The 26,573-nt window shown below is 35.1% G+C and overlaps 1 protein-coding gene across 1 annotated transcript; it reads left to right on the forward strand.

Moving 5' to 3' along the window:
• Positions 1–10,515: 10,515 nt before the first annotated feature.
• On the forward strand, positions 10,516–20,980 carry LOC132554756 (uncharacterized). Its single transcript, XM_060219065.1, has 10 exons — positions 10,516–10,585; positions 10,907–11,161; positions 11,454–11,696; positions 13,979–14,233; positions 15,049–15,081; positions 15,362–15,382; positions 16,976–17,203; positions 18,940–19,185; positions 19,392–19,631; positions 20,271–20,980. The coding sequence occupies exons 1-10, from the start codon at positions 10,516–10,518 to the stop codon at positions 20,978–20,980; spliced, it is 2,301 nt and encodes a 766-aa protein (XP_060075048.1).
• The last annotated feature ends 5,593 nt before the right edge of the window (positions 20,981–26,573 follow it).

Here is a 26,573-nt window from a genome sequence, read left to right on the forward strand (position 1 = left end):
AAGTTAGGGTAATACACACCCGTGTAAATAAGTTGTTTGCTTGATAATCTAAAAAACAAAAAGGAACGGCTTCCTACACAGCTGTATAAAATTAGTTATTGCGATTTCATTATTGTCATTTTAAATTTTATATTGTGACCTCCTTCCTTTCCCAACTTACGATGCTTGCAGGGAATAACGGATTCGATATTCCAGAAATCGTTCCGTATATAATAGTTGTCATCTCGAAGATATAGACAATTGACAGCTCTCATAGCCCGATGTTTTGACCGATAAAGACCCTAGGGATAATCCTTGTTCGCATGCCTGGTGGATTCATTGTTATGAAACTTGTTCTCAGTTAAAAATGTTAATTAGTTATATTATTTGGTCTTAACACTTATAGATGAAACGATGTTTGTGTTGTTGAAAGCATTGAATTACATTCATTCATTTAACCTTTATTTATCGAAGGTATATCAATTGTATTCGATCTAATTGTCTTCGCTAATAGGTCGCTTATCGACTGATCGTTCCTAATATCTTTGTCATAACTTCCCAATACCTTGATAATTAGAATATAAAACTGTCCATAATCAACATTAAAATTTCTTGCAATATCGGTTTTTAAACATTATATTGCGATAAATTTTAATGGTGATAACGGATAGTTCTACGTTCTTATAATAACTGAAAATATACTTACAATATACTTACACTTCGCAATTTTACAATTACCTAGTGCTTTCCTTATAGGGATTTCGGTATAATAAACTTGAAAAGTCCTATCTTATGTTACACTTTATACGTGCGTTGATGCTACTGTGTTATTAATTTCATTTCAATTTTCATTTTTGAAAGTGGCAAGGAACTGCACTTATGTTGGAAAAGGCCCCAAAAGTATGATTGATTGTGGTTTTATTTCGACGGATCCACCGTCTTCTCTTGCACACTGTCAAGAAATGTGTACCCAGAATTCTGTATGCAGAGGTATTGAGTACGACGAGTCAACGATGCCGGCAACTTGCAAGTTATCAATATGCAGTGAATACAAATATAAGAAAACGAGTACAACAACCACTACATTCTACTCAAATTCTTGTGAGGGTAAGGTGACTTCATTTGCGTTTGGCTTTCAAATAGAAATGCTGCTTGAAACACGTTTTGCGTATTTGTGATAGTGTTTGCATTATTTTGTTGAATTGTTGCATCTATGACTGTACTAAGACCACAACAAGAACGTGAATTTATTTTGAAGTGGTTTGTGATATACATGGTTATTCTTTTCTATTTATATTAGATGTATCATACTATGAAGATGCAGGGAACCAAACTATTGGTAATTGTGGTTCATTTGAAGCTTTTCAAGTAAATTCGGAGGATGATTGTAAATCCCTGTGTAGTGCTTTAGACCACTGCCTGGGTGTGACACTTACCTCACACAGACTAGAATGTTGGAAATACTCATGCCTTACAACATCACATTCGTACATTACTAACGATACGTCTTCGTATCTCAAAGTTTGCAGCAGTATATCCGGTGAGTCTTAATGTCTGCAATATTGAATTTGTTCTCTGAAAGAGCCAACGGAAACTATGGTGATATAGCGTTTCGTTTGATTAAGACTGCAGTTATAACTCCGTTGATTTGAGGACGCTCCTTAAGCTTTGCCTCGATAATTCTGGTGATATATTGATAACATTTCTTCATCAGAAACAGCATATTTCACTATAAAGATTCCAGAGACTAGGAATGTATTTTGTACTTTTTATGTGATAAAAATTATAATAGAAGTCACAATTAAGTTATATATGTTTCCGTTTACGTCATATACCCTTAAGTAGCAGAAAAGTAATTCAACTTACCTCATCATATCTTATGAGCCATCATAAGGGAACCATAATTCATACCCATAGTCAATGCAAACCATTCAGGACCCAGGAGAGCTTGCTTACCCAAAACAAAGTTCGTTTCCAACCTTTTTTTTTTTTTCGAGGAGACTATTTGGTTGATTTTGATAATTTGATAACTATTATGTTAAAATTAATTAAAGATAATATATTACTAAGTAGTATTTTACATGAAATGCTGTTTGTTTTTCGATGGATTCGATTCTTGCGGTTTTGAGCAAAAACTTTTTTTAACTACAATAATGAAATCCCTGCGATTTTCGAAATTGGTTTTATGTTCAGTATTCATTTGGAACGCGACTTTATTCTAGCTCTTGAAAATAGTAATCATTTCAGAATATTCGATAAACGTTAGCAGTGTTGGCACTACCGTAAACTATTGCGTGGTATTCCAAACATGTGGGTTTTACAGGGTTATGTTTCCAAATCTCAACATAAAACGCTTGGGTGTGTAGTAATTAGCCGAGGAAGAGGGTAACGATAACTTGACCGCAATATAGTTTAAAAAGAAAAGAATCACATCTCGCCTTGGATTTGGTTTGCATTAATATAAATTCTGCAGGAATAGGTTACATGTTTCCGATGGTATTGTATCAGTACTTTGTTTGTTGTTTTCCAGATGAGTTCACACAGCCGACATCTCTATCGTCAGAAAGTTATCTAACATCCACAGAGTTATATACTCCTCCATTGATAAGACCTTCATTCACTACACCTGCTCCAATATTATTTGAAACAACACAAGTGTATGACGTTTCGACAATGTCTGAATCATCAAACCGTTTGTTACTGACGTCCTCGATGTCTCCGGTAGCTACCACGAACGAAGATATGTATTCAACAAATTATAGGACGTTGACTGAAATAGCTAGCTTTCATGACACAGATACATCATTGAGGACACACTACATATCGTGGTCACTACAAACGGACACCAAAAGTTCTTTATACTCACTTGTATATATGCAAAGCAACAGTGCATATGAGCTGAGTACAAGTGACGAAAATCTAAGTTCTTCTACAACACTGAGCAGTAACACTGTAACTCAAAATATAACCGTACTCAATGGCGAGTTTTGTAGCTGTGTCTGCCACTTACAAAACAAAACACTACACTCACGGATTCAGGAACTACTTTCTTTAACTAAATTAGATAGGTATAAATTATCAAAATATTCTAGGAAGTTAGAATGTGCAGGTGATGGACGCACTTCATCAACGTACATAGGTGTAGTAGGTGTGGTTATCATAGCGAGCATCTTCTTTGTAATAGTGTTGAGTGATATTATATCCATTTTATTTCAGCCATATCAAGTTAACCGTCGTGCTGTTAAATAGACAGAAAGGGCCGTGACAAATGGCTGTAAAAGACGACATTTAGTATAATAATGATAGCAAAGTAATTATCTGTAAAATTAAATTGACTAATATTTCATCGATCAACCACTTAATATCATCAACCGACTAAGAAAGCATAGAATTATATTCATATTTGCGTTACATTTGCCTATAAGTCATAAGTATACCAAAGTATAACGTATGAGACTATTAACTACAATTTATACTGTTTTGGTATTTGTATGTAGATGTCTATCACTGAACAACATAGCCGCCGGTCACTTCAGTATCAATATATATATATATCCAAAATTGTAACTGTTCAGTCAGTTACCTTCACAAAATAAATGTACGAAGCTGTTGCATTATGACTTATCAAATTTATTGTAAAACACGTAATTTGCCAACAATCTTTATTAGCCTCATAACATACGAAATTGCTAAGTTAGTTAAGGTCGTCTGCTAGACGTGGATCTGAGAGTCCATACAAGGAACTCGTTTCTTGTGATTATTGTCAATTATTCACTTGGTATGCCCACGACTATTTTGTTCTGAAAATAGCATGAATTCACGACATACCAAGGTAAATATTTCCGAAGAAATAGTATGTCCCCCATTGCAATCTGATTAAGAGTGTTATCAACAAACGAAAAATAAAAGTAAAATATCGTTATTATCAAGAATTTTGCGTTTATGTATTTATATAGAAATATCAAATTACATTTTGACTATATTATCTTAGACGAGTGTAATTGATGATGATACGAGGAACTGTATCATTTCGGCTGTTCTCCGATTCGAACTTGCTGACATCAGTATTTTGTTGAGAGGATACTTTTTGTGCAAGTTTTGTTTACGAATGCTAAAATAATGTATTGATATGAATATAAGCATTGTAATGTTACCGCTTGATAGTATACAGACGGTATGAATACCATTAACTTTACACTACCATCTAATATCGGGGTAGGGGCAAAGACAAGTACAATATATAAAGTGATTATGAAGTTGTAGTAATCGCCATAATCCACTGCTATAGTCAAAATGAATATTATCATTATGACGACCGCAAATCATTTCGATACTTTTCGTCAACATGAATCTCCCAAACCCCTGTATGATAAGTTTGCCTGTTAATTACCGACATCTGAGACAAAATTGTGATATTGAGAACAAGTCCTTGAATATCGAATCCAGTGCGACATGTTAACGCTATAGAATGGAAATGCAGAAATGTTATTCTGCTGTGACTGAAAACATCATCGTTACCATACATTTTGCAAAAGCTCTGTCATTGTTATTTTGCTGTAGGAAACAAATGGCTGATGTCGAAAAAAGTCTGCAGTGTCCTAATTCCATATTCATGATTTCTTGTATCTTTAAAGACAATGCATCATCAATAGTTCTGACAGTGAAATCGAAAGAATTTGCAAGGTTTGTGTGACCTCTTTTAATGAGGTCTTGATTAATCCAAACCTTTTATGAAAAAAAAAAAAAAATCAGCCAAGAACACACTTTGTTTCCTTACTACCATCGAAACGTCACCATCAACCTTTCTACTGGTTGCGTTATAGGAACTTCTAATCAACACAAGGCAATTCATAATTTAATCATTATCTGGCAATTGTAATCAATTGTGGTCATTGTAATACCGAATAAAGAACCATATGTTTGTTTCACATCATTATGAATATCTGTATTTCATTAGCTCAAATAATTCAATAGTAATCACTAGATACAAATATGTGAATAGCAAGCCAGAAGACCTATAATCAATAACTAAATATTGCAATACGTCACGATAATAAGACACTTCCTGGTGTAAAATTCAGCAGCAGTATACTTACGTCATGTGGTCTAACGGGATAACAGCGCTCCATGTTTTAGCAGTAAGTTAATAGAGCATTTTAAAATGACAAATTGATAATTTTAGGAATATCTGTTATCTGCAGTTTAGTCTTTCGTTTCAGCTGGAAATTGAATAATGTAGAAATAAGATACGCTCTGAAAGGAAGAATGAAAACAGGTAAGAAGTAGAACAGTAAGGTGAAGCTGACATCCAATAGTAATGAGTATTCTATTGTTTTCCAAATATGAAATGAGTACATTTTTGTTGTTTTCTGCATATAAGTTCCATCCTTAGCATTACGGAAATGACTGTTTCAAGCAACAATATATTTGGATACAATCATTGGACTTCCTTTAAGTTATCATGAGCTAAATTTTACCTACGATATATATTTCTTCATTTAAAAAGGTTATTCATGTCATATAAAAATAGGTTATATAACTGAATCGGAAACCATTTATATCAGTTTTGTTATAATAAACATTGGTATTGATAAAACTTCTTGTTTGTTTTCTAATCCTCTTTGGATATTTGTAATTGTACCTTTAATGTGAAACTTTTGTGATAATATTGTTAAATGGTTCTTACATCATTATTCATAATGACGTATTTACATAGTGTTTGTTAATGTAAAGCAAACAATTTGAATACTTTGACGTCTGAAGGGTTATCGACAGAAGGCGTTGTTTGTGTATAGTAAGTGATCTAAATTAACACATATTAGTCTGAAAGGTTGTAGACATCCTATTTTATTCATGCATGTGATATTAATCTACGTCAGATTTCATTTTACCATTATTATTACATTATGTTTTGTAAGAGTATAAATGCATAGTGGGTATGTAATTACGTACACTGGGTTTAATTGATGTCTCATGTATTTATATAAATATTTCATTTTGGATTAATTCCGTAGGAAATATTTATTTCGGCTTTAAATAATGTGAGTGTGAAATTGATATATCGGATTGTAAAATTAGTGACTTTTATAGCACTTAAATTGGTTCAATTTCAGGTAGTATCGGCAGTTTCTACTGAAACTACCCTAAGTCAAACAGGTAGGTGTCGTCCCTTTTATTGTATAAATAAGTATAACGAATTACCATGTGTTCATCTAACCAGATCGCTTTTCATATTAAACCATACATCACGTACTTACCTTTCAAATATATGTTTCGTAAACAAGTTCTATTATCTATAGGCATAGATTTGGAAATATATTTATCCGTTCAATGGTTAAATATATTTTAGACTACTTTAATTTGTATTCTGCCTACGGTAATCCTCTAAAAAGGCCCACGAAAACGGATTGGGTACAGTTTATATAAACACAATATCGCCGTTTAAATATATACGTCATCCTTAGGTGGTATATACAGAGATTACACATGAGTGGTTGTTGGATACGGATTTTATTTCAATCGAGTTAGTTATTTTTTAAAAGTTACAAAAGACACGAGCTTTTAATAGTGAGTGTCTTTTGTAACTTTTAAAAAATAACTAACTCGAGTGAAATAAAATCCATATCCAATAACCACTGGTTTTGTAATCTGTTTCTACCATTCTTATTTCGAGATCACAGGCAGTAGACTAAGACCAACACATGTATACGTGTGTAAACAATTTGCTGACATATGCAAATGTTGCGTAGAGATATCACTCGGAGTGAAAAGGCTCCAATCAATATTAAAAAATATATATTATGATAAATGATTTATTTCTTTATTATTTACACATAATAATACCATGACGATTAGTTGTCTTATAAACTTGAACTGTCGATATAATCTTAGAAAATCGCGGATTAATTAGGCGCGCTTTTATACACACACATATAGTGGTGTCATCGGGTTCCCGCCGGAAACTTCAAACTCAATCACTGTCAGAATCAGATTACAGCACCCTTGGTCTGGGACGTTTACAGACGTTTGAGTTGTAAATGTTTATTGTGAATGAACCACCATGAATAGGACCTGCAAATACTGAAGATAGGACACCAGTTGGATTTGCAGACACATTTGATTCAGGATTTGGAGGTCTGACGATGACTTCGCTTGCACTAGATGTGCTATTAGCCCTAGTGAAAGGCCTGTCACCAACATGATCCAACCATGACGATATCTCTCTTGAAATCGTCCGGTGATGGTTTGTGTTTAAGTTGAGTAACTGTACTCTGGATATTCTTCTACCCGGAAATCTTGAGGATGCAAAGAAATACATAACTAGGCAAAGTTTTATATGACCAATGGGATTAGAAATCTAGTTATTGTCTACTCCAAGCCTGACAGTGATGCATTACCCTGCATTATGAAAGCAGGAGATTTTTATAAATTTATATTAGTGTTAAACTGTTTGGGATTTAATTTCATTGAGCAAGGTAAGTGTTCATTTACTCGTAACGATTATAGGCCTTAATGATCAAGTTGAGATATTTCAATGTGAAAATAGTTTGTACCTGCATAATCCGATATGGGGGTAATCCTTTGTCATTGAGTTTTTGTGCAAGGTACTTCCTGGCACTATGGTTTGTCAGTCTTTTTCCGTTATTGTTACTCCCTGACTTGTTCATTAGACCTGGTTATATAAAAACAGGCATAAATATAAACTCTGAATATGAACTGAATAAATAACAAGCAATTTAATTTAGACCTATATATGCACCATTCCGACATCCGAAATAATGAAAGAAATGTATTACTTTGGGCTGGAATTATTTTCAAAAGATTAATTTTGAATTCAATCGACTAAAATTATGAAATAGGCTACAATGTTAGACCTAGGTGTAAGCAAGTGCAACATTACAAATGCATTGTACTACATTGTATCAATGACGTAAACTGACGTAAAGGGAGAGGAGCATATGCATTTGTAAGCACACACGCAACCACTGGGTTTTGTTTACATTCCAATATCATTTACCTGCATTCTCTGCCATAGTCTTCACAAAAGTCCCTAGTTTGTTAACGCCTACTGGATGAGACTTATACCACTTGCTTGATTTGTCACAGTTTGTATTAGTTGCGATATAGTAGGGGGCGTCAGGGTTACAGTACGTAAGCGGGCGATGTGCCTGGAAGGTTTTATAAGCGGCGACATGGCATCTTGATGGGTGTCGGTGGTAGCCCAGGCACGCGCGCATTCCAAAATATACCGTATTGTTCAACCAAATTGTACATTACTACAGCCTAGCTGTCCAGATTCGTATAATTTGTCAATCTCGTCATCAGATATAGCATCAGCCCTGTTTTCACGATTCCCTTTGCCCTCACGTTTCAGTTTTTTTTGTTTAGACCGGATAACATCCATAACATTAGGAAACTCGGAGCTTATTGAAATTTGTTTCCCGTAATGTTTCGACTTCAGGTATCGATCTAAACTAAGGCTATACTTCTGATGGAAGCAGGTTAATATTTCTGGCCATTTAGATCTCGCACATTCATGAAAAATATACACAGCAATTTGTTTAAATGCGCAGGGGGTATAATTTCAAATGGCCGCACTTCTCTAAGGACGTTTTTAAGGTATCAATGGACTTTCTTGACGTCATTGTCAGTTTTTTCTTTGTGTTCTTGTTTACCTCCGACGCTATAAATCCATCTATATCAAAATTGTCAAGGGAATCGTCAGACAAACCGTTTTGAGTATCGATATTTCGGGAAATAGTAACGGTTTCATACAAAGTATGGGACAAAATCATGTCGCGGCCCGGACAAGCCGGTATCACGTCGAAACAATACATGGCTTCTGTAACAGTCTTTCCGGAATTAAGCTCCATTTGGACACGATCAAACCCAATATTATTATCTGCTTTTGAAATTGCCCGGATTACACCCTTATCCCCATTACATAACCTAACTTTGTCACCTACATTCACCTCAAGCCTATCAAGCAGACGATAGTAAACAAATCGCAACTGGAACAAATCACGTGAGTGAAAAAGGTAGTTCGGGCCAAAGTTCACCAATCATGTATCCGGAAGGCCATATACCACTAATGGAATATCACTTTTATTTATCCAACACCCGCCATATTTACACAATGGCCTGAAAGTTGAATAAATTAAAGTAAAAAGGTAGAAGATAAATTATGTGGTACATCGGTATAAAAAGGTATTTTATGACAGATGTTTGTGTAACTGTATCAATTTGTGTTTTTAGTCAAAACATGATGGCATATATTTGGATATATTGTATTTTGATTAACATATAAGGACTTGATTTTGGATTAGCATATCAAATATGTCGTCTCTAGGTAAAAGCAAATCAATGTATTAGATTTTAAAGGTGATTGTGATTCCATACCACAACGTGGAAAGACTGGAAGCTGTCCTCCTCTGATTGAAAACGGGACCATTTCGATTTCAAACACCAATTGTTTCCGCGACTGTAAATCCACCGAAGGTTGTCGGAGCTTTGCTGAGAACTCAGATCAGTATATTTGTTATCTACATCATTGTCAGAGCTTCGTGGGTTCAGGCTTTTTCTACTCTACCTATTTCCGTAAAGTGTGCTCAGGTTGGTGAAATCATGTCTTCGTGGTAAATGATACAGTGTATTCCTTATTTACATATATATATATATATAAGTTTACATCGCTAGAATTTATTGTCGATGCAATGTCATGTTTGTTATTTCGGAACGTTATCTTCCTGATGATCTGAATTGAATATGTTATTCCTCTGCCATGGCTGTTACGAGGAAGGACTCTATAGAGCTGATTCAAGGGAATAAAATGGTCCTTTACCTCTTACATAAAAATCGTGTTAGCATATGTTGTCTAGAGTATTGACATGAGGTCCCCTGCTTTATAAAAAGATGTTGAAATCATTTGCGTTACTGTTAAAGGCGATTCCTGTTACATGAGAATTGAAGGAAACGGTCTGGATGCTAACTGCACATCACCACTGGCTTTACTTTACGTGACAACACGTAATGAGTGTCTCAATGCCTGCACAAGTAACGACGAATGTTTGGCCCTGACGCTTGAATCGAGAATCTTATGTTTCTTGTTCAACTGTACAACATCTGTTGACACGAACTATTCAACATTGTTTTACATTTATGAATGTGCAGGTAAATTAAGAGACATAATCCATACCATTGTGTTATAATTTGAGGAATGGCTAGTGCGTTGCTGCGGTGTAATATCTTCAACACCATGAATCCGCACTGATTTTCACATTCAAGTTAATGTGAAGAAACCGTCTGTATGTGATGTATTATAAACACCATTATGAAATGGTGTAAATGACGTCTTAAACTTCCATTTCCTATTGAAACCAGTTTGATGATTGAGATTTATGATTTAATAAAAGGGTACATTATCGTGATATCCATAAATGGCTTTGCCACAATCGCCCGATCAACATGAACATAGGAAATAAGTTAGCTTGAAACATTTCCCAGTAGTGTGAGCTACTGAAGAGTTTTAATATTTCGATGACATCCACCCTCAACATTACTCATTACATTTCAGGAGATTGGATGTTCATCTTTGATGAAAAACTAGGTAAGTATTGTCATTACTTATGTTCCTTTGAAATAAAAATTAGGTAACCATGATTATTAACGAAGCCAAGTCATAACCGTAACTGCTTCGTTATTAGGTACGAAATTCATATAAGCATATTTTGTTTATTTAAACAATATGCTCGACCTAACGGACACGGGCCAACAGGCATACACCAGTAACACCAAGAACGATATAAATTCCATCTGTTATGCTATTGCTAGCAATCATTTAAATGTAAGGGTATGTACTTTATATCACGCGCCCTTCCAACCGATCTCAACGACAGAAATTAACAGAAAAAAATTGCATTTCCTTCAGAAACAACTTTTACTCCAGATTGTTACTATGAAGACCATGGAGTCGATACCATGGGATCCTGCAGTGATGACGTCACTGACGTTGTCTTTCAGAACTCAAGCTTACGTATGTGTCAAAGTCTATGTGATGTTTCACCTGGTTGTCAGGGAGTAACGTTCCAGAAAAATCACCTTCTGACCTGTCACCTCCATAACTGTTCTGACAGCTACATCTCACAGAATAATACTGAGACATCGTTCCACGCGAAGCGTTGTGGTTTGTAACAATTGCTATTTGTTCAATTTCAAACTTTCAAAAGCTGATGCTGATTAAGCAGTTTTTATACGGTTGCGAAGTACAGTTTGTATGGTTACTAAGAAAACACATTTGATCAAAACACCTTCTAAAATGTTGGTATCGTAACTGGTGTAGCAACAGCAAAGAGAATACACAAATTCAACTTTATCTTAAGAACAGTCATGATAAGACAAGGTATCCTGAAAGAATTCATCAGAATCATTCTGATTCATCAGAAGCTTTATCTATGACTTTACTTTCTTTTACACAGAACCGTATAACCAATTTGTTACTGCTGGACCAAGGACAAGAGCTACGTGTTCATTTTGGAGGACTAGATACTTTATATATACCGATACACATTTAAACTGCCAGATTGCATGCATACGGAAAAGAGGTTGTCAGGGTGTCACAGTCAGACCAACAAGCAGGGGATGGTGTTATTTACATTCTTGTCATGAATCCGCCACTTTTAATGACGAAAACATATCTTTCTACTCAAAAAATAGCACAGGTGTGATTTTTTTTATTTTCTGTATAATTCTTCTCTTTCTTTACAGTAAATACCGCATGGGAATTGGGAATCGGAATACATGTACACTGATATTCTAAAACAACTAGACTGTGGGGTCGTAATGACCGGTATCAAGCATGCTTTCGGTCCAGCCATAATATCTATATAAAGGCCATTGCCGTCAATTTATAACATGTTGACATAATTATTGTTTGTTGGATCATCTGACTCCAATTCAATAGCCAAAAGGCATATGGTGCTTATATTAGGCCTGTTATGACGAGATGAAATTTTGTTCATATGATTGACCTTGACATTTTTTGAAGGTCGAATGGATCATATGTGTTACAATCATTAAACGATTTCTCATTAACCAAATTATCCAGTTTGTTGATATTGGGCCTTTTAAATAATTAGATGAAAGGCTGCCACATTTATTCAAATGACTGAGCTTGACCAACTTGCAAAGTGAAATGTGATTTGAATTGGTCAGGATTTCTGATGGTTGTAGAAGAGTTCAGTCCTTGGCCTCTGGTTCTATATATTCTTTGCTTCAAAGTTATTGGTTATATCTTTTTTAATATTTAGACTTACTACTTTTGATTTGGGTTTGTCTCAAATCTTCTGTGATCACTAAGGATAATGTATTGACAGTCACGTTAAGAAGCTTTCCAGTTGCAGCACGTGTACTATTGATCCTTCATCAAGTACAGTTATATATCGATTTGCCAAAAATAGCTGCCATTTCGAAAAGTATATTTCAAACTCAATTTTGGCTCACTGTGAAATTATCAGAAAAAGGGGATGAAAATGCTCATTGATTGAAGCTGACAAATTTATTGCCCTCCTGTCCAATGTCTTTGCATGTTAAGATTGATGGTCATTGTGAGACATGCGCGGGCAATGTCCTCTAGATAGCAACATACCTGTTTCCCCAAACCATGCTATTTACAAGTCGTAGTTGATTCGATATTGAAAGGCATTTTTCATCATCACAATATTTTTGTTCAAAGTATTGACAGCTGACAGATAAAATAACAACGCAAGGTTTCGAGAGATGCAGGTTGATGACGATCAAAGGGTTATCGTTCATAATGACTTGATAGGGATATATTTTATTTCCTTGTAAAGTAAAAGTTGGACGTGTTTGATGTTCTAAGTATGCCTTGTGGCTTCCTTGTTGTTAATCTGGATCTGGATCGGAATAGTGCATTGCCCACCTGAAGTAACCGGGACTTACGTGGCGGGTTTTGTCGATGAAACAAAGAAGATTTTAACCCTTTCGAAACACCCGGTCCTATTTTCCGTCTGCATTTTTAGGGGTTTTTGAAGATCATAAAAGCTCCGATCATTTTTGCTCAACCTGAATCTCCCGAAACCCTGAGTTATGATTTTGTTTGTCAGTTGCTAACATTTCCACGAAGCTCGTGATACTAAGAACAAACCCTTGAATATAAAATCCACTTCGACATGTTAACACACTAGGTCGGGAACGAAGGGTTGTTTCTCTCTAGTAGTGGATTTTTTTTAAACAGGGAAAAGGTATAATGATACAGTTTGGTAGAAAACTGTCTCTATTTTCTTATTTTTTCGGAAAAGATCGAGGTAATCTGTTATGTAGCAGAGTCTTTCACGTCCTTGATTTCCATATTCTTCCGACTCAAAGACAAAACATCATCATTATATCTGAGAGTAAGATTGAAGGACTTTGCAAGGTTTTTGTAACCAATTTCTATAAATTCAGCCTCGTTTGTTAACAAAAACAATTCAAATACAAGGTGTATTTCGTCGAAATGCGGTTAAATTTAGTTCCAACCCATATATTTGTGCTGCAATCACCTTTCTTTGATAGGAACGCTCTCATGAAAGAAGGCATTCCTAAAATTTGGAATCGGGTTAGGAGGAGGTTGGTAACAATTGCCTAAACGCTCAAGGGAAATGGTAGGAGTATTGTTGTATTGGGAGTATGATGGGATGTTAGCTTTAACATATATCTGGTGTAAAATATTAGTGTCGTTAATAGCATCCGTTCCCCTATCTACAAAATATCTCTCTTCACTTTGTATTTCCTTGTCATATAGATAGTGATCAGTTTTTATCTGTGTGATTGATTTTTCATAGAAAGTATTAAGTTATAAATGCATTTAAAATCAATTACCAATTGCTGAGCTTAATGATAATACTTCAAAGATAAATCATTATGAATATGTTTTTTTGATTTCGGTATATTATATTGATTTTCTGCAATTTCTTGTCCCACTGCCAATTCTTTAATTTTATAGGTCTCTTTAATGGACATGGCTCGTCCAGAGTTGGCCGATGTTCGCCCACGGAAACTAAAAACTCTTTGTCAAATACAGAGTGCGCTGAACGATGTCTGAATAAGGCCGATTGCCAGGGGTATACTACTATATCAAAGAGGCTGCGATGTACTTTACATTCCTGTGGAAACTACATGAATATGACAAATTATTCAGAATTTACGTTTTACTCAAAGACACCCCAAATCACTAACATTTCTGCATTAAATAATTCAGGTATGTTTGCCAATGAAATATCAGACGACAAATAATATACACATCATTTTGTTTCGTCTTGGACACAAGTTGATTTAAACTAGGTCTAAACTGGGTTTCAGATAACCTGATAATTGACTGAATTCATCTATTTGTCAGATTACTATCATGTATGCAATCGTAACGTACATACCCTATCAATTTTACAATATTTAATAACTTTACTAAGAAAACTAATAAATTAATTTTGTAAAAAATTTCAGCTAACATAGAATGCTGAGCAGTTTAGAAATATAACTGTGAATTAACTTTAAACAAAACTGCGATAATGTTCTTTTATTTATTTGTTTATCGAAGAATAATTTGATGTGTTCGCAATATCAAAGTGAATGTAGATAAAGTTACCTTTCTACCTCACAACTATGTTAATTATAGCCGGAGATCATGCCCCTCTAGTCGATTACATGATTATGGGGCATGCTATTGTTATATTATCCCGGCTGTAAGCAATCAATATACGTGATTTTCACTCAGGTTATTTTCTTACTTATTTAACAGCTGTATTTTTTGTGCCGGCAGACAGGTGTTTTATTGGTTTATCTAAGGAAGAAAACATACTGATCTTGACCAAACAATAGCCATGTGTCTTTCCAAAGAGGCGTATTGTAGACCTTATATGGTTACGAAAAAACACTTTCGACTCGAATAGAAAATATTCAATCGTAAGGCAAGTGATAGTTTACTTTTCGATGTAGCAGTCCTCTGATACCATATAATACACTATATAGCACATTTGTTCTCAAAATACTATTTTATCAGTTTGTATACCATTTCAGCACCAGAACGTAGGATAGAGACTCCTATACAGGGTAGGTTTATTATCTTTATCAAGGATGAAAGCATTATGTTATTGCTTAGCAGTTAAATGTCAATACATAATGAATAAAGATGAACATTACTGCTGCGTTCGAGAACATAAATATACAAAATTTACAAAATACTTATTTTTTTAATTTAAATATTTCCATAAATGTTCTCTTGTGGTTAAAATACTACGGAAGAATGGCTTTATTGATACATAGGATTTTAGGATCCGAGATTCATATATATGAATGTAATGAATGTTTTATTTCATTTTTATTTCTTCAGAAAACAACTACACATGGCCCGGTAAGAATTATTTTACATACACTTAATATATATATCATCAATTGCTATCCATACACTCAAATTTACATGATTATCAACTAATTGCGTAAACCCTAAGTAAAGCAATGTAACACAGTCTAGGACATTATCAGGAAGCTATGAAACTACTCTGATCTAATGCAAGAAATATTTATTTTGCATCTACCCAGTTCGGAGATGCACATGTCAAGGAAATATACATAGCTGTTATTTCCTGTGTGACTGTAATTGCTGGTTCATATTGGGATCTCATGAAGTGTTGGGGACCCATACCCCGAACTTGGTAACAAATGTGACAATTTGAGTCAATAACATCTACATACTTCGATACTCGGGATATTTGTTAATCATGTTTTGACAATGTGCGGCTTAATTTAAATAAAAAACACCTGTATATCCAGAATCGCACTTACGTCTATCTACTCTCTTGATACCTATGCCTGTGCCAAAAACGACGAGTATCAGTTTACAATCATAAAATGGAACATTTACTCGTACATTGAAACAGTTTTGAGTTTAATTCAAAGTGAATGTATGCTTATTTTACAATAGGTTTTTCTTTCCTACCAGTATGAAACTAAAAAATATTCACATCAAAGCTTCTAACTCATTTTTTTTAAATACGTTAAAAAAAATCCAAAAAATCACAAGTACATTAATTTCATTATTTTTTAGAAAATCACTACAGATAAGAGCTATCATATGTGACGTCATTGACAGCTGATTTGCGCCACTTTCAGTAATTTAAATCCATTCATGACTTTCCCCATCACTTTCAAACTAAACTTGCAACGCAATGGATTGAAGAATGAGACGTCAGTCCAGAAGATACACGCCAAGTGATGAGTAGCAATCGATGAAATCCTTCAAATTACTAGTGATCTATAACATCCGATACGAGGAGTAGTAAAGGAAGTTTCTGTAGATGATAAAAAAGGATTTGCGTTTTACTCCTTCAATCATATTCGATCGGGCAAAGCTAGATTTTTTTTCATCAAGGAAGTAAAAAGGAAAATAACGAATCTAAAAGCTGCATTTTCCGTAAAAGCAGCGAATAATTGAATTATATCTAAATTCAGCAACTTGCGTGTAAATATTATATTCAAACAATAGCTATGCAATACACTTGAGTTTAGGATGTTTTGAGGGAGAGGAGGCTAGAGTTAACATTTTATGGAAACCCAATCATATTCAAACTTGAACAAAAACCAACACAGAAAAAAGTCAGTTAGCAGTTGATATTCGTTAATCATAGCGATTTCTTTTCAACAACTTTTGTTATTTCTGTGATGAAAGCACGCAAGTAGTTATCAGTGCAATTCAGAAGTCATTGAAACATTGTAAAAACACAAGAAAATATTAGCAACTAAACCAATGACAGAACTGGTATTAAAAGACAGGATTCAATGTTTCTTGAATGTATAGTTTCTCGCGTATAATGCTCCATAACATTGTTTGAGTCAATGTGTGTAGGTGATGTGTTTGTTGTTGCACGTTACTTTTGTTTACGCTATTATGAACAGCTCTGTGACACTTAAATTATGTTTTTGATTAATGTTGACCAGTTATTTGTAGATGTTACATGTGACTTTCAACCGACGACAAATGTCAGTGAGATATGTTCGAACACTGAAGAAGAAGCGCTGCTGGTATCTGACAAAAGCGAATGTTTTCATTCGTGTGAGACGACTGAGGGATGTGAGGGAGTGACAACCCGTACAGCTAACATGACATGTTATCTCCAACACTGTAGTAAACCCATGTTTAGCCTTAACAACAATCTACGGTTTTTATCAAAACAAGGTACGAAATAATTGAAATGTATCAATAATATTACTTACATTTCAATGGGATATTAAAATTGTTATCCATAACGTAATTCAACAGACGTATGTTATTGTTAATAAGTCGTTGATATAATTAGCGATAGAAAAACGGTAAGAACCAGTTTTTACATTTTAGTTTTACACTCAGTTGAAATACATAAAATTCATTTATATTGCCTTAAGATAATTATATTTCACTTGCAGTGAACATACTCGAATAAATACACATTGATGTCTGTTGAGTAAAGGTCAGCTTTACCATCAGTTATAATCAAATCGGTGTTGTTATAGTTTCAGGGTTTTATTTCCCTTCTCAGATCTATTACCATACAATGCAGAATTTACATTGTTGATGTCTTGTCTTTGAATAACAATAGAAGATTGCCCTCGTCCTTCATATATCACCAACAACATTAGAATGTCAGGGCACGACACGAGCAGCTTTCTCTTGGTCATCTAAAACGAAACCAATAGTTTCCACACCGCTGTTTATGATTGGTTATTTCGTTTTCAATACCGTCAATTTTCCATTTTATATTGTAAATATCTTGCTTCCCCAACTTACGGTTCTTGCATGTAATAATGGATTCGATATTCCTTAAATAACAGTTGCCGTGGAAAAAATTGACAACTGACAAAACTCGCAGCCTTGGTGTTTGACTGATGAAGACTGGAAGTATTGTTATAGTGCCTACCATAATTTAATCGGGAAATTAGTTAAAATGATTTGGATTTTCCAATATCTAACGACGGGTGTCTTCATCGAAAAAGAGGTCTTGTCAAATATACCTACTAATGTTGTAGTTTGATATTAAATTCACTTCTCCCCTAAGTCATCGCTTTTTAGTTTGCACTAAGATTTTGTTGACAAATATTTTTGTTTTCATTTGCACAGGTACTTGAAACATGATCACGATGTTTGTATTTTTGTAAACATTGATGTACATCTGTCCCCATATTTTGCAGATAATATAGATTTTGTCGTTACCTAACATATAGTATTGTATTAAATAATTATCTTTCTTAATAGGTCACTCATTACTAATCAGCTGATCGTTTTTAATTTCATTGCTTCCCAATACCTTGATTCTCACAAAAGTGATTTGTTAAATGAAGGAGATTAATGGCATGTACACAAAAACCGCACAACAGGTTATATTTTTATGTCTTTGAGCGCTTTGCTCCAAAACAGATAAATATATCATATTGACTGTTTGTTCAAGATTTGAGAGTATGTAAGATATGCTTCTTCACCACTTGAGTAAATCAATGGCAATCAAAACCAGTGTTTGGTTTTGAAGTGATGTTCATTGATTATGTTGATAAATTGATTGTGACAATGGAATAATCTCCAGAGTGTTCATGATGTAAACAACTACATGATCACCCAACGTGTGACAGAGACCTTGTGCTTCAATGAGCAGCATTCATGATATGATTTTTACGTAGGCCAATTGCTAACAGGAGAAAGGGAGCATTTCCACACCATTATGTACTATAAATAACCTTTAACCCAATGGTTTGATTGAAAATACACAGATTTGCAATATTACAACGATAAGATGTTTTCCTTGTAGGTTTCTCGATATAATTAACTTAATTTTAAGACTGTTTTTTTTCTCTCTTTTCTTTTAACATTTTCATGTACATTAATGCTGAGATATCATGTACCACTGTGTCATGATTTCCATTTCATTTTTCGTTTATTGACAGTGGCAAGGAATTGCACTTATATTGGAAAAGGCCTCAAAAGTAGAATTGCATGCGCTTTCATTCCGACGGATCCACCGTCTTCTCTTGCACACTGTCAAGAAATGTGTACCCAGAATTCTGTATGCAGAGGTATTGAGTACGACGAGTCAACGATGCCGGCTACTTGCAAGTTATCAATATGCAGTGAATACAAATATAAGAAAACGAGTACAACAACCACTACATTCTACTCAAATTCTTGTGAGGGTAAGGTGACTTTCATTTGCGTTTGGATTTCTCATAAAAATACTGCTTGAAACACGCTTTGCATATTTGTGATAACGTTGGCATTAATTTGTTGAATAATTTTTGTAGCGATGATTGAACTAGGATCAAAAGAAGAACGTCAATTAATCTTAAATGAAGTGGTTTTATGATATACATGGTTATTCTTTTCTTTCTATTTATTTTAGATGTATCATACTATGAAGATGCAGGGAACCAAACTATTGGTAATTGTGGTTCATTTGAAGCTTTTCAAGTAAATTCGGAGGATGATTGTAAATCCCTGTGTAGTGCTTCAGACCACTGCCTGGGTGTGACAATTACCTCACACAGACTAGAATGTTGGAAATACTCGTGCCTTACAACATCACATTCGTACATTACCAACGATACGTCTTCGTATCTCAAAGTCTGTAGCAGTATATCCGGTGAGTCTTGGTGTCTGCAATATTGAATCAACTAACCTCGTAATATCTAAAGAACCTTCAGTTTGTAACTGTGACGACTTTCATCGTTATTTCTACTGGTCCTAGTGCAAACAGTGGTGCATAATTTTTTATGCGTCTTGGAGGCTTTATAGGGGTTTAGATGTGTCTTTTTACAAAACAAAACACTGTAATTACGAAACTGATTTTATGTTTTGCATCTCGTTTGAACGTAACAGTATTCTATACCAAAAATGCGAAAAAGAGTTTTCGGAAATACCAATACAAACAGCATAGTCGATAAAGGTTAACATATAGTAAATTATAGTAAACTACAGTAAATTATAGTAAACTATAGTAAAATTTGGTGTGCTTTTCTACAGATTTTGGCTTTTACATATTTCCAAATCTCAGCATGAAAACGCTTAGGAGTGTGGTAATTAGTCGAGGTACCATTTCACGCTAACTTGATCATTAAGATAGTTGAAATGTTATTATAATCACATCTTGCTTTGGTTTTTGTTTCTGTTAACATTCATTCCAGAAGAAAATATCATTTGTTAATAGAGAGCTTGATATTTTTGAGAGCACCCAATTAATTAGTGTATCCGTACTTCTCTTTAAAATTAGTATTTTTTCCAGATGAGATCACACCACCGGCATATTCAACGTCTGAAAGTCCTCTAACATCCGCTGAACTCTATACTCCTGTGATTAGACCTTCGTTCACTACACCTGCTCCAACTTCATTTGAAACAACACAAATGTATGACATTTCGACAATACCAGATTCATCAGTGTTATTGACGTCGTCAATGACTTCAGTAGCTACCACGAATGAAGATATGTATTTAACAAATTATAGGACGTTGACTGAAACAGCTAGCTTTCATGACACAGATATATCATTGAGGACACACTACATATCGTGGTCACTTCAAACGGACACCAAAAGTTCTTTATACTCAGTTGTATATATGCAAAGCAACAGTGCATATGAGCTGAGTACAAGTGACGAAAATCTAAGTTCTTCTACAACACTGAGCAGTAACACTGTAATTCAAAATATAACCGTACTCAATGGCGAGTTTTGTAGCTGTGTCTGCCACTTACAAAACAAAACACTTCACTTACGGATTCAGGAACTACTTTCTTTAACTAAATTAGATAGGTATAAATTAACAAAATATTCTAGGAAGTTAGAATGTGCAGAAGATGGACGCACTTCATCAACGTACATAGGTGTAGTAGGTGTGGTTTTTATAGTGAGTATAGGTTTCGTAATAGTGTTGAGTGATGTTGTATCCATTGGATTCCAATTATATCAAGTTAATCGTCATGCTGTTAAATAGACAGAAGGGGCCGTGATAAATGGCTATGAAATGCAACATACCTACCAAATAGAGGAAAAGCGTAATTGACTAATATGTTTTTATCAACAACTTAATATTACCATGCGTCTAGAAAAGCATAAAAGTATATTTAAAACTTTTAGTTCCACGTACTTGGAAGTCATAGTATACCAAAGTATAATGTATGAACCTGCAATTTAGGGTGATTCGCTCTATTTATGTATACAGCTAGATGTCATTTAAGAGAACAAAATCAATGGCAGCCGGTACTTCAATCTTCAATCTTGGATTCCGGTTGAATGGCGACTATGACAGACGGTTGAATTTTGCTCCGAGGATTTTGCTAGGTTTTGCCGCTTTAAATGTGTTTTTCCTCTTTTGGATTCGGTGAGGCTGTTTGGTTGGTAATGTGGAATCAGTAACTGTCTGTGAATCGCTGAAATATTGAACAATACTGATAATATTATTACGGAAATAAGTAATATTTGCCGTGCAATTAAACATTTGTTTTTCATGGTTGAGTGCCTCTTCACCTGTATTTACCTGTCGGCACGTAATAACATTATACGCCTTGTAACCTGTAGCACTGTATTATCGTTGTGTCTACCATGTCGTCTGTTCCTGAAAACACTCCAGTGTCCGAACGCCAAAAAAGAACAATAAGTCAGACATTCAGTCCATCTGAGTATGAAGTGGTTCATGGAGTAAATGCTGATGCTCCCCCAGCTATGAGGAGGAGAAATTCTATGACAGATCTCTCTCTAGCGAGTAATCTGAAAGTAACCCACAAGGGTAAACTTTTGATCTACATGACCTAATTCAAACCTCAATGCAGAGAACTGAGTTTGTTCAAGCAGTCGCTCCCTGTCTTGCGGAAGCCACCACTCCTACCCTAAAAACCATGTTAAAAGAATTAGTGGACCATTGACCAACCAAACTGCGTTGTTAAACACTGAAATAAAAAATATCTCTTCACGCCAACATGTCGAAATCTCTTTACTTAAAAATGAAAACAGTAAACTCCATGCTGAAGTACAGTCTTTGAATGAAAAGGTAGACATTCTAGAGATAGGCCTCGAGGAGCTTGAACAATATGGCCGGAGAACGTCCCTCCGTTTTCACGGTGTACCTATGACAGAAAGTGATCTCCAGCGTACGGACGACCTTGTTGTTAATATATGTAATAAGAAACTTGCCATATCACCACCACTACTACTGAGGATATTAACCAGTCACATATCACTGGCAAGATTAGAAACGACAAAGGTCATATTATATGCCGGTTCAGGAACTGGAAGATAAAAAATAAAATGTTTATGTCTAAAACAGCTCCCAAAAACCACAGATCAGGATCTTTTAATGTGTTCATTTCGGAAGATCTTACAAGCCAGAGGCAAAAACTCATCAGTGATCTTTCTCTGAGCGTAGAGCCAAAACACATTGCCTCCTACTGGGCGAACGACGGACGAATTTTCTTTAAAGTTAGAATGGACTAGCAGAAAATTGTGGTAAAGTCGTACGATGATATTGCACCCTATGTTCCGAGTGCGGAAGGTGCATCTGGTCATTAAATGAAATCTTTCAAATAAATCAAATCCCAAATCTGTTTGTTTACCGTCACAATCCGTATATATATACGTTTGTTTTTTTTGTTTTCCAGCTATGACATGTATTATCATTATAGAAACACACCGGACCGCATACTGGTATTAGTATGCATAGTACTTATTATGTAAAATCTGATCTAGTGGTACCGCATACTGGTATTAGTATACATAGTTCTTATTGTGTAAAATCTGTTCTAGTGGTACCACATACTGGTATTAGTATACATAGTACTTTTTATGTAAAATCTGTTCTAGTGGTACCACATACTGGTATTAGAAGGCATAGTAATCATTATGTAAAATCTTATCTAGTGGTACCACATACTGGTATTAGAAGGCATAGTACTTATTATGTAAAATCTGATCTAGAGGCACCACAAACTGGTATTAGTAGGCATAGTACTTATTATGTAAAATATGATCTAGTGGTACCACATACTGGTATTAGAAGGCATAGTAATCATTATGTAAAATCTGATCTAGTGGTACCACATACTGGTATTAGAAGGCATAGTAATCATTATGTAAAATCTGATCTAGTGGATCTAGAGGCACCACAAACTGGTATTAGTAGGCATAGTACTTATTATGTAAAATATGATATAGTGGTACCACATACTGGTTCTTGTGGTGCCACATACTGGTATAAGTAGGCATGGTACTTTTTATGTAAAATCTGATCTAGTGGTACCACATACTGGTTCTAGTGGTACCACATACTGGTATAAGTAGGTATGGTACTTTTTATGTAAAATCTGATCTAGTGGTACCAGATACTGGTATTAGTATGGTACTTATTGTGTAAAATCTGTTCTAGTGGTACCACATACTGGTTCTAGTGGTACCACATACTGGTATTAGTAGGCATGGTACTTTTTATGTAAAATCTGATCTAGTGGTACCACATACTGGTATTAGTAAGCATGGTACTTATTATGTAAAATCTCATCTAGTGGTTTAAAAATAATTGCGTTTCGGACTGTGTGTGCATACTGTATGATTCAATCCTGAAGTTGGTGTTCGTTGGTATTCACGTATGTACAACTTTCCCGTACACAGGAGTTTCAACTTTGTGTGTACAATGTGTTTAAACAAATAAGATATACGATTAAATCGTGAAGTTGTTGTTCAAGTAGTTATATGTACCAGATCATACAGTTATGTTAGTGAGTAGTGTTCTAACGTTTCATACCAGACCTTTTGATTTATATTGAGTGGTTATTTTGTGGTAGTGGTTCGCGGAATTGACATGGTCCCGGCAGTCGTGGTGATGTGATGAGCGCAGCCTGGAAGTCTGATTGTTTATGGACTTTTTTGTCAGTGATTGGACCGGAGTGAAGCGTAGTTTGTTCTATTTAGAGTGGTGCTATAGACATTAGTAAGTTGTTGGTAAAGAATGATTTAGCTGCGGGCATTATATATATATATATATATATATTTTTTTTTTTTTCCACGGTGGCCTGGACTATGACATCACTTGCCACAATATCCACATCAAGTAGGTTGTGTGCTATTCAAGTTTTGAAACACCAATACAACTTGATGTAATGACTGTGTACTTGATATAATTATATAGTAATTTGTATATTCCTGTGCCGAAAAAAGAGGGGGAAAAAGTGATGAAACGCAGGGGTACGGGAGGGGACTTCCAAGCGTTTTTGCCGCTACGAGGGCTCCTCGGGGAAGGGTTTATTTGTGGCATGGTGGTGGCACGACGGGCCAGCGGCGAGAATCATGAAGTGGCGTCATGAGAGGTACGTTGTGACATCATGGTCTTGTGGCGGGTGACTGCTGTAGCGTTGCGCAGGGGAACATGCACTCACTGAAATTTCAGTGTGTGTGTGTGTGTGTGTGTGTGTGTGTGTGTGTGTGTGTGTGTGTGTGTGTGTGCGTGCGTGCGTGCGTGTGTGTGTGTGTGTGTGTGTGTGTACTTTTGCTCGGCGCGGCAGTGGCTACTTTTCCGGGGACTGTGACGTCGGTGGTGCGTTGTTGATTGTGGCGTCATCGGTTCTTGTTGTTGATTTTTGTGTTGTTACCATGTTGCAGATGGGCTTTCTCCTAGGTGGACCTTCGGGGAGGCGGGGGCGCTGGTTGGTCTCTGCTTGAATTTTTGTTTTTTCCCTATTTATTTATATACATATACATGTACATATATTCTGTTGTAGTTAGTGTTGGTTGTGTTACTGAGATATAATTGCCATCTTTCCAATCCAAATCCGTTTTGAAAACCTGGAACCCTGTCGGAATCATTATGTTAATGTTCCTACAGCTCATGTTTTTGTAAATATGTTCATCCCTTACAGCTCATGTTTTTGTAAATATGTTCATCCATTGTTTGCTTATTTTTGTTGCCTTTTGCCAAGCTCTGTCCTCTGGTTGCTCTCCCCAGTATAACCCTTGTTGGATTGTACATTTCTGTTTTGAACCATATTGCCTGAAAAGCATTTGTAAGAGATACATATTTGATAATGGGTAATAATATTATATGTTACAGGATGGCAATAGGTATTTTTTACGATAAGGTCTACGGGAAGTGTTTTATCAATTCTAATACAGTTATCTTTAGTATTAGATCCTTGTTTACTCATATGTTACTGTTAGGGAACCTTGTACTTAAGCACATGTATTCATTACTTGTCTTCATATACTCTAGTTTTACCAACATCAATTTTTCAGTTGTACTTCTTTTATTATTACTCATGCACATGGATGTCGAGTCTAATCCGGGACCAAATGATTTATCAATATTTCATCTGAATATAAGAAGCATTAGGAATCAGTTTGATTTTCTAGAAGATATAGCAGGAGAGTACGATGTTCTTTGTTTTACCGAGACACACTTAGAGGGAAATATCTCAGACGAATGTTTAGTTTTAGAAGGTTTTCACGATCCATTTCGTTTAGATAGAAATTTTGCTGGTGGCGGGGTCCTAGTTTATTTAAACGATCAATTAAAAGTTGCACGTTTGTTTGATTTAGAAATATATTCTTCGATAGAAAAAGCTCTGGATATTTCACCGAACTTGGTAATAAACGGTGATCTGAATGTAGATATTAACTATACCATTGAGATATCCTCTTTTTGACTTAATAACAACTTTTGATCTAAATAATGTTGTCCGTTCTCCTACTAGAATTGGCCCTACTAGAGCTAGTCTACTAGATCCTATTTTCCTCTCTGAATCAGTTAAATACCTGGATTCTTCTGTTTTACCTATCGATAGACTTATTAGTGACCATGATGGTAGTCTTGTTTCTGTCGAAATCTCATTTGATATAAAACCTATATATAAACGTTAAGTTTGGATATATAAACATGCAGATTTCGACAGATTCGATTACCTTATTGCTAATTACGATTGGGAAAATACATTGGGTAGAATAAATTCAGCTGATAGTGCTTGCGAGATTTTTACAAATGAATATATAGACTTTGCTCAGCAATGTATACCCCTTAAAGAAGTGGTAATTAGATAAACATTTGATGTCATCTGAGTTAAGGAAAAATGTACGGATTCGTGATAGGTTACATAAAAAAGTTCGACTTTCGAAACTTCATGTAGATATTAGTAAATTTAAAGCCCAGCGTAATAAAGTCGATAATATGAAAAAAATATGCACGTGTAATTTTTTTGAAAATGTTAACGGTATTATTGACCACTATTCCAGTTCAGACCCAAAAGCTTATTGGAGATTGATCAAAAGACTAATGAAGGCATCCGGTACTTTCCAATCAATTCCTACTCTTGTTCGTCCTAATTCGGATAATGTTGAACTAGTTACTGACGATGTTGATAAAGCCAACATTCTAAACAATTGCTTTTGCGCTATTACTAATGTAGATGATACAAATATTGAAACACCAGTTATTGAAGATAAAACAGACAAAGTATTGAATTATATCAGTGTAAAATCTGAGGAGATTACATATATCTTACAAATTTTGAAATAAGGCAAGGCCTCTGGACACGACGGAATTAGTCACC

The sequence above is a fragment of the Ylistrum balloti genome, unplaced genomic scaffold (assembly GCF_031769215.1).
Source record: "Ylistrum balloti isolate Yb309-2 unplaced genomic scaffold, AGI_CSIRO_Ybal_v1 Utg370442, whole genome shotgun sequence".
Lineage (NCBI taxonomy): Eukaryota > Metazoa > Mollusca > Bivalvia > Pectinida > Pectinidae > Ylistrum > Ylistrum balloti.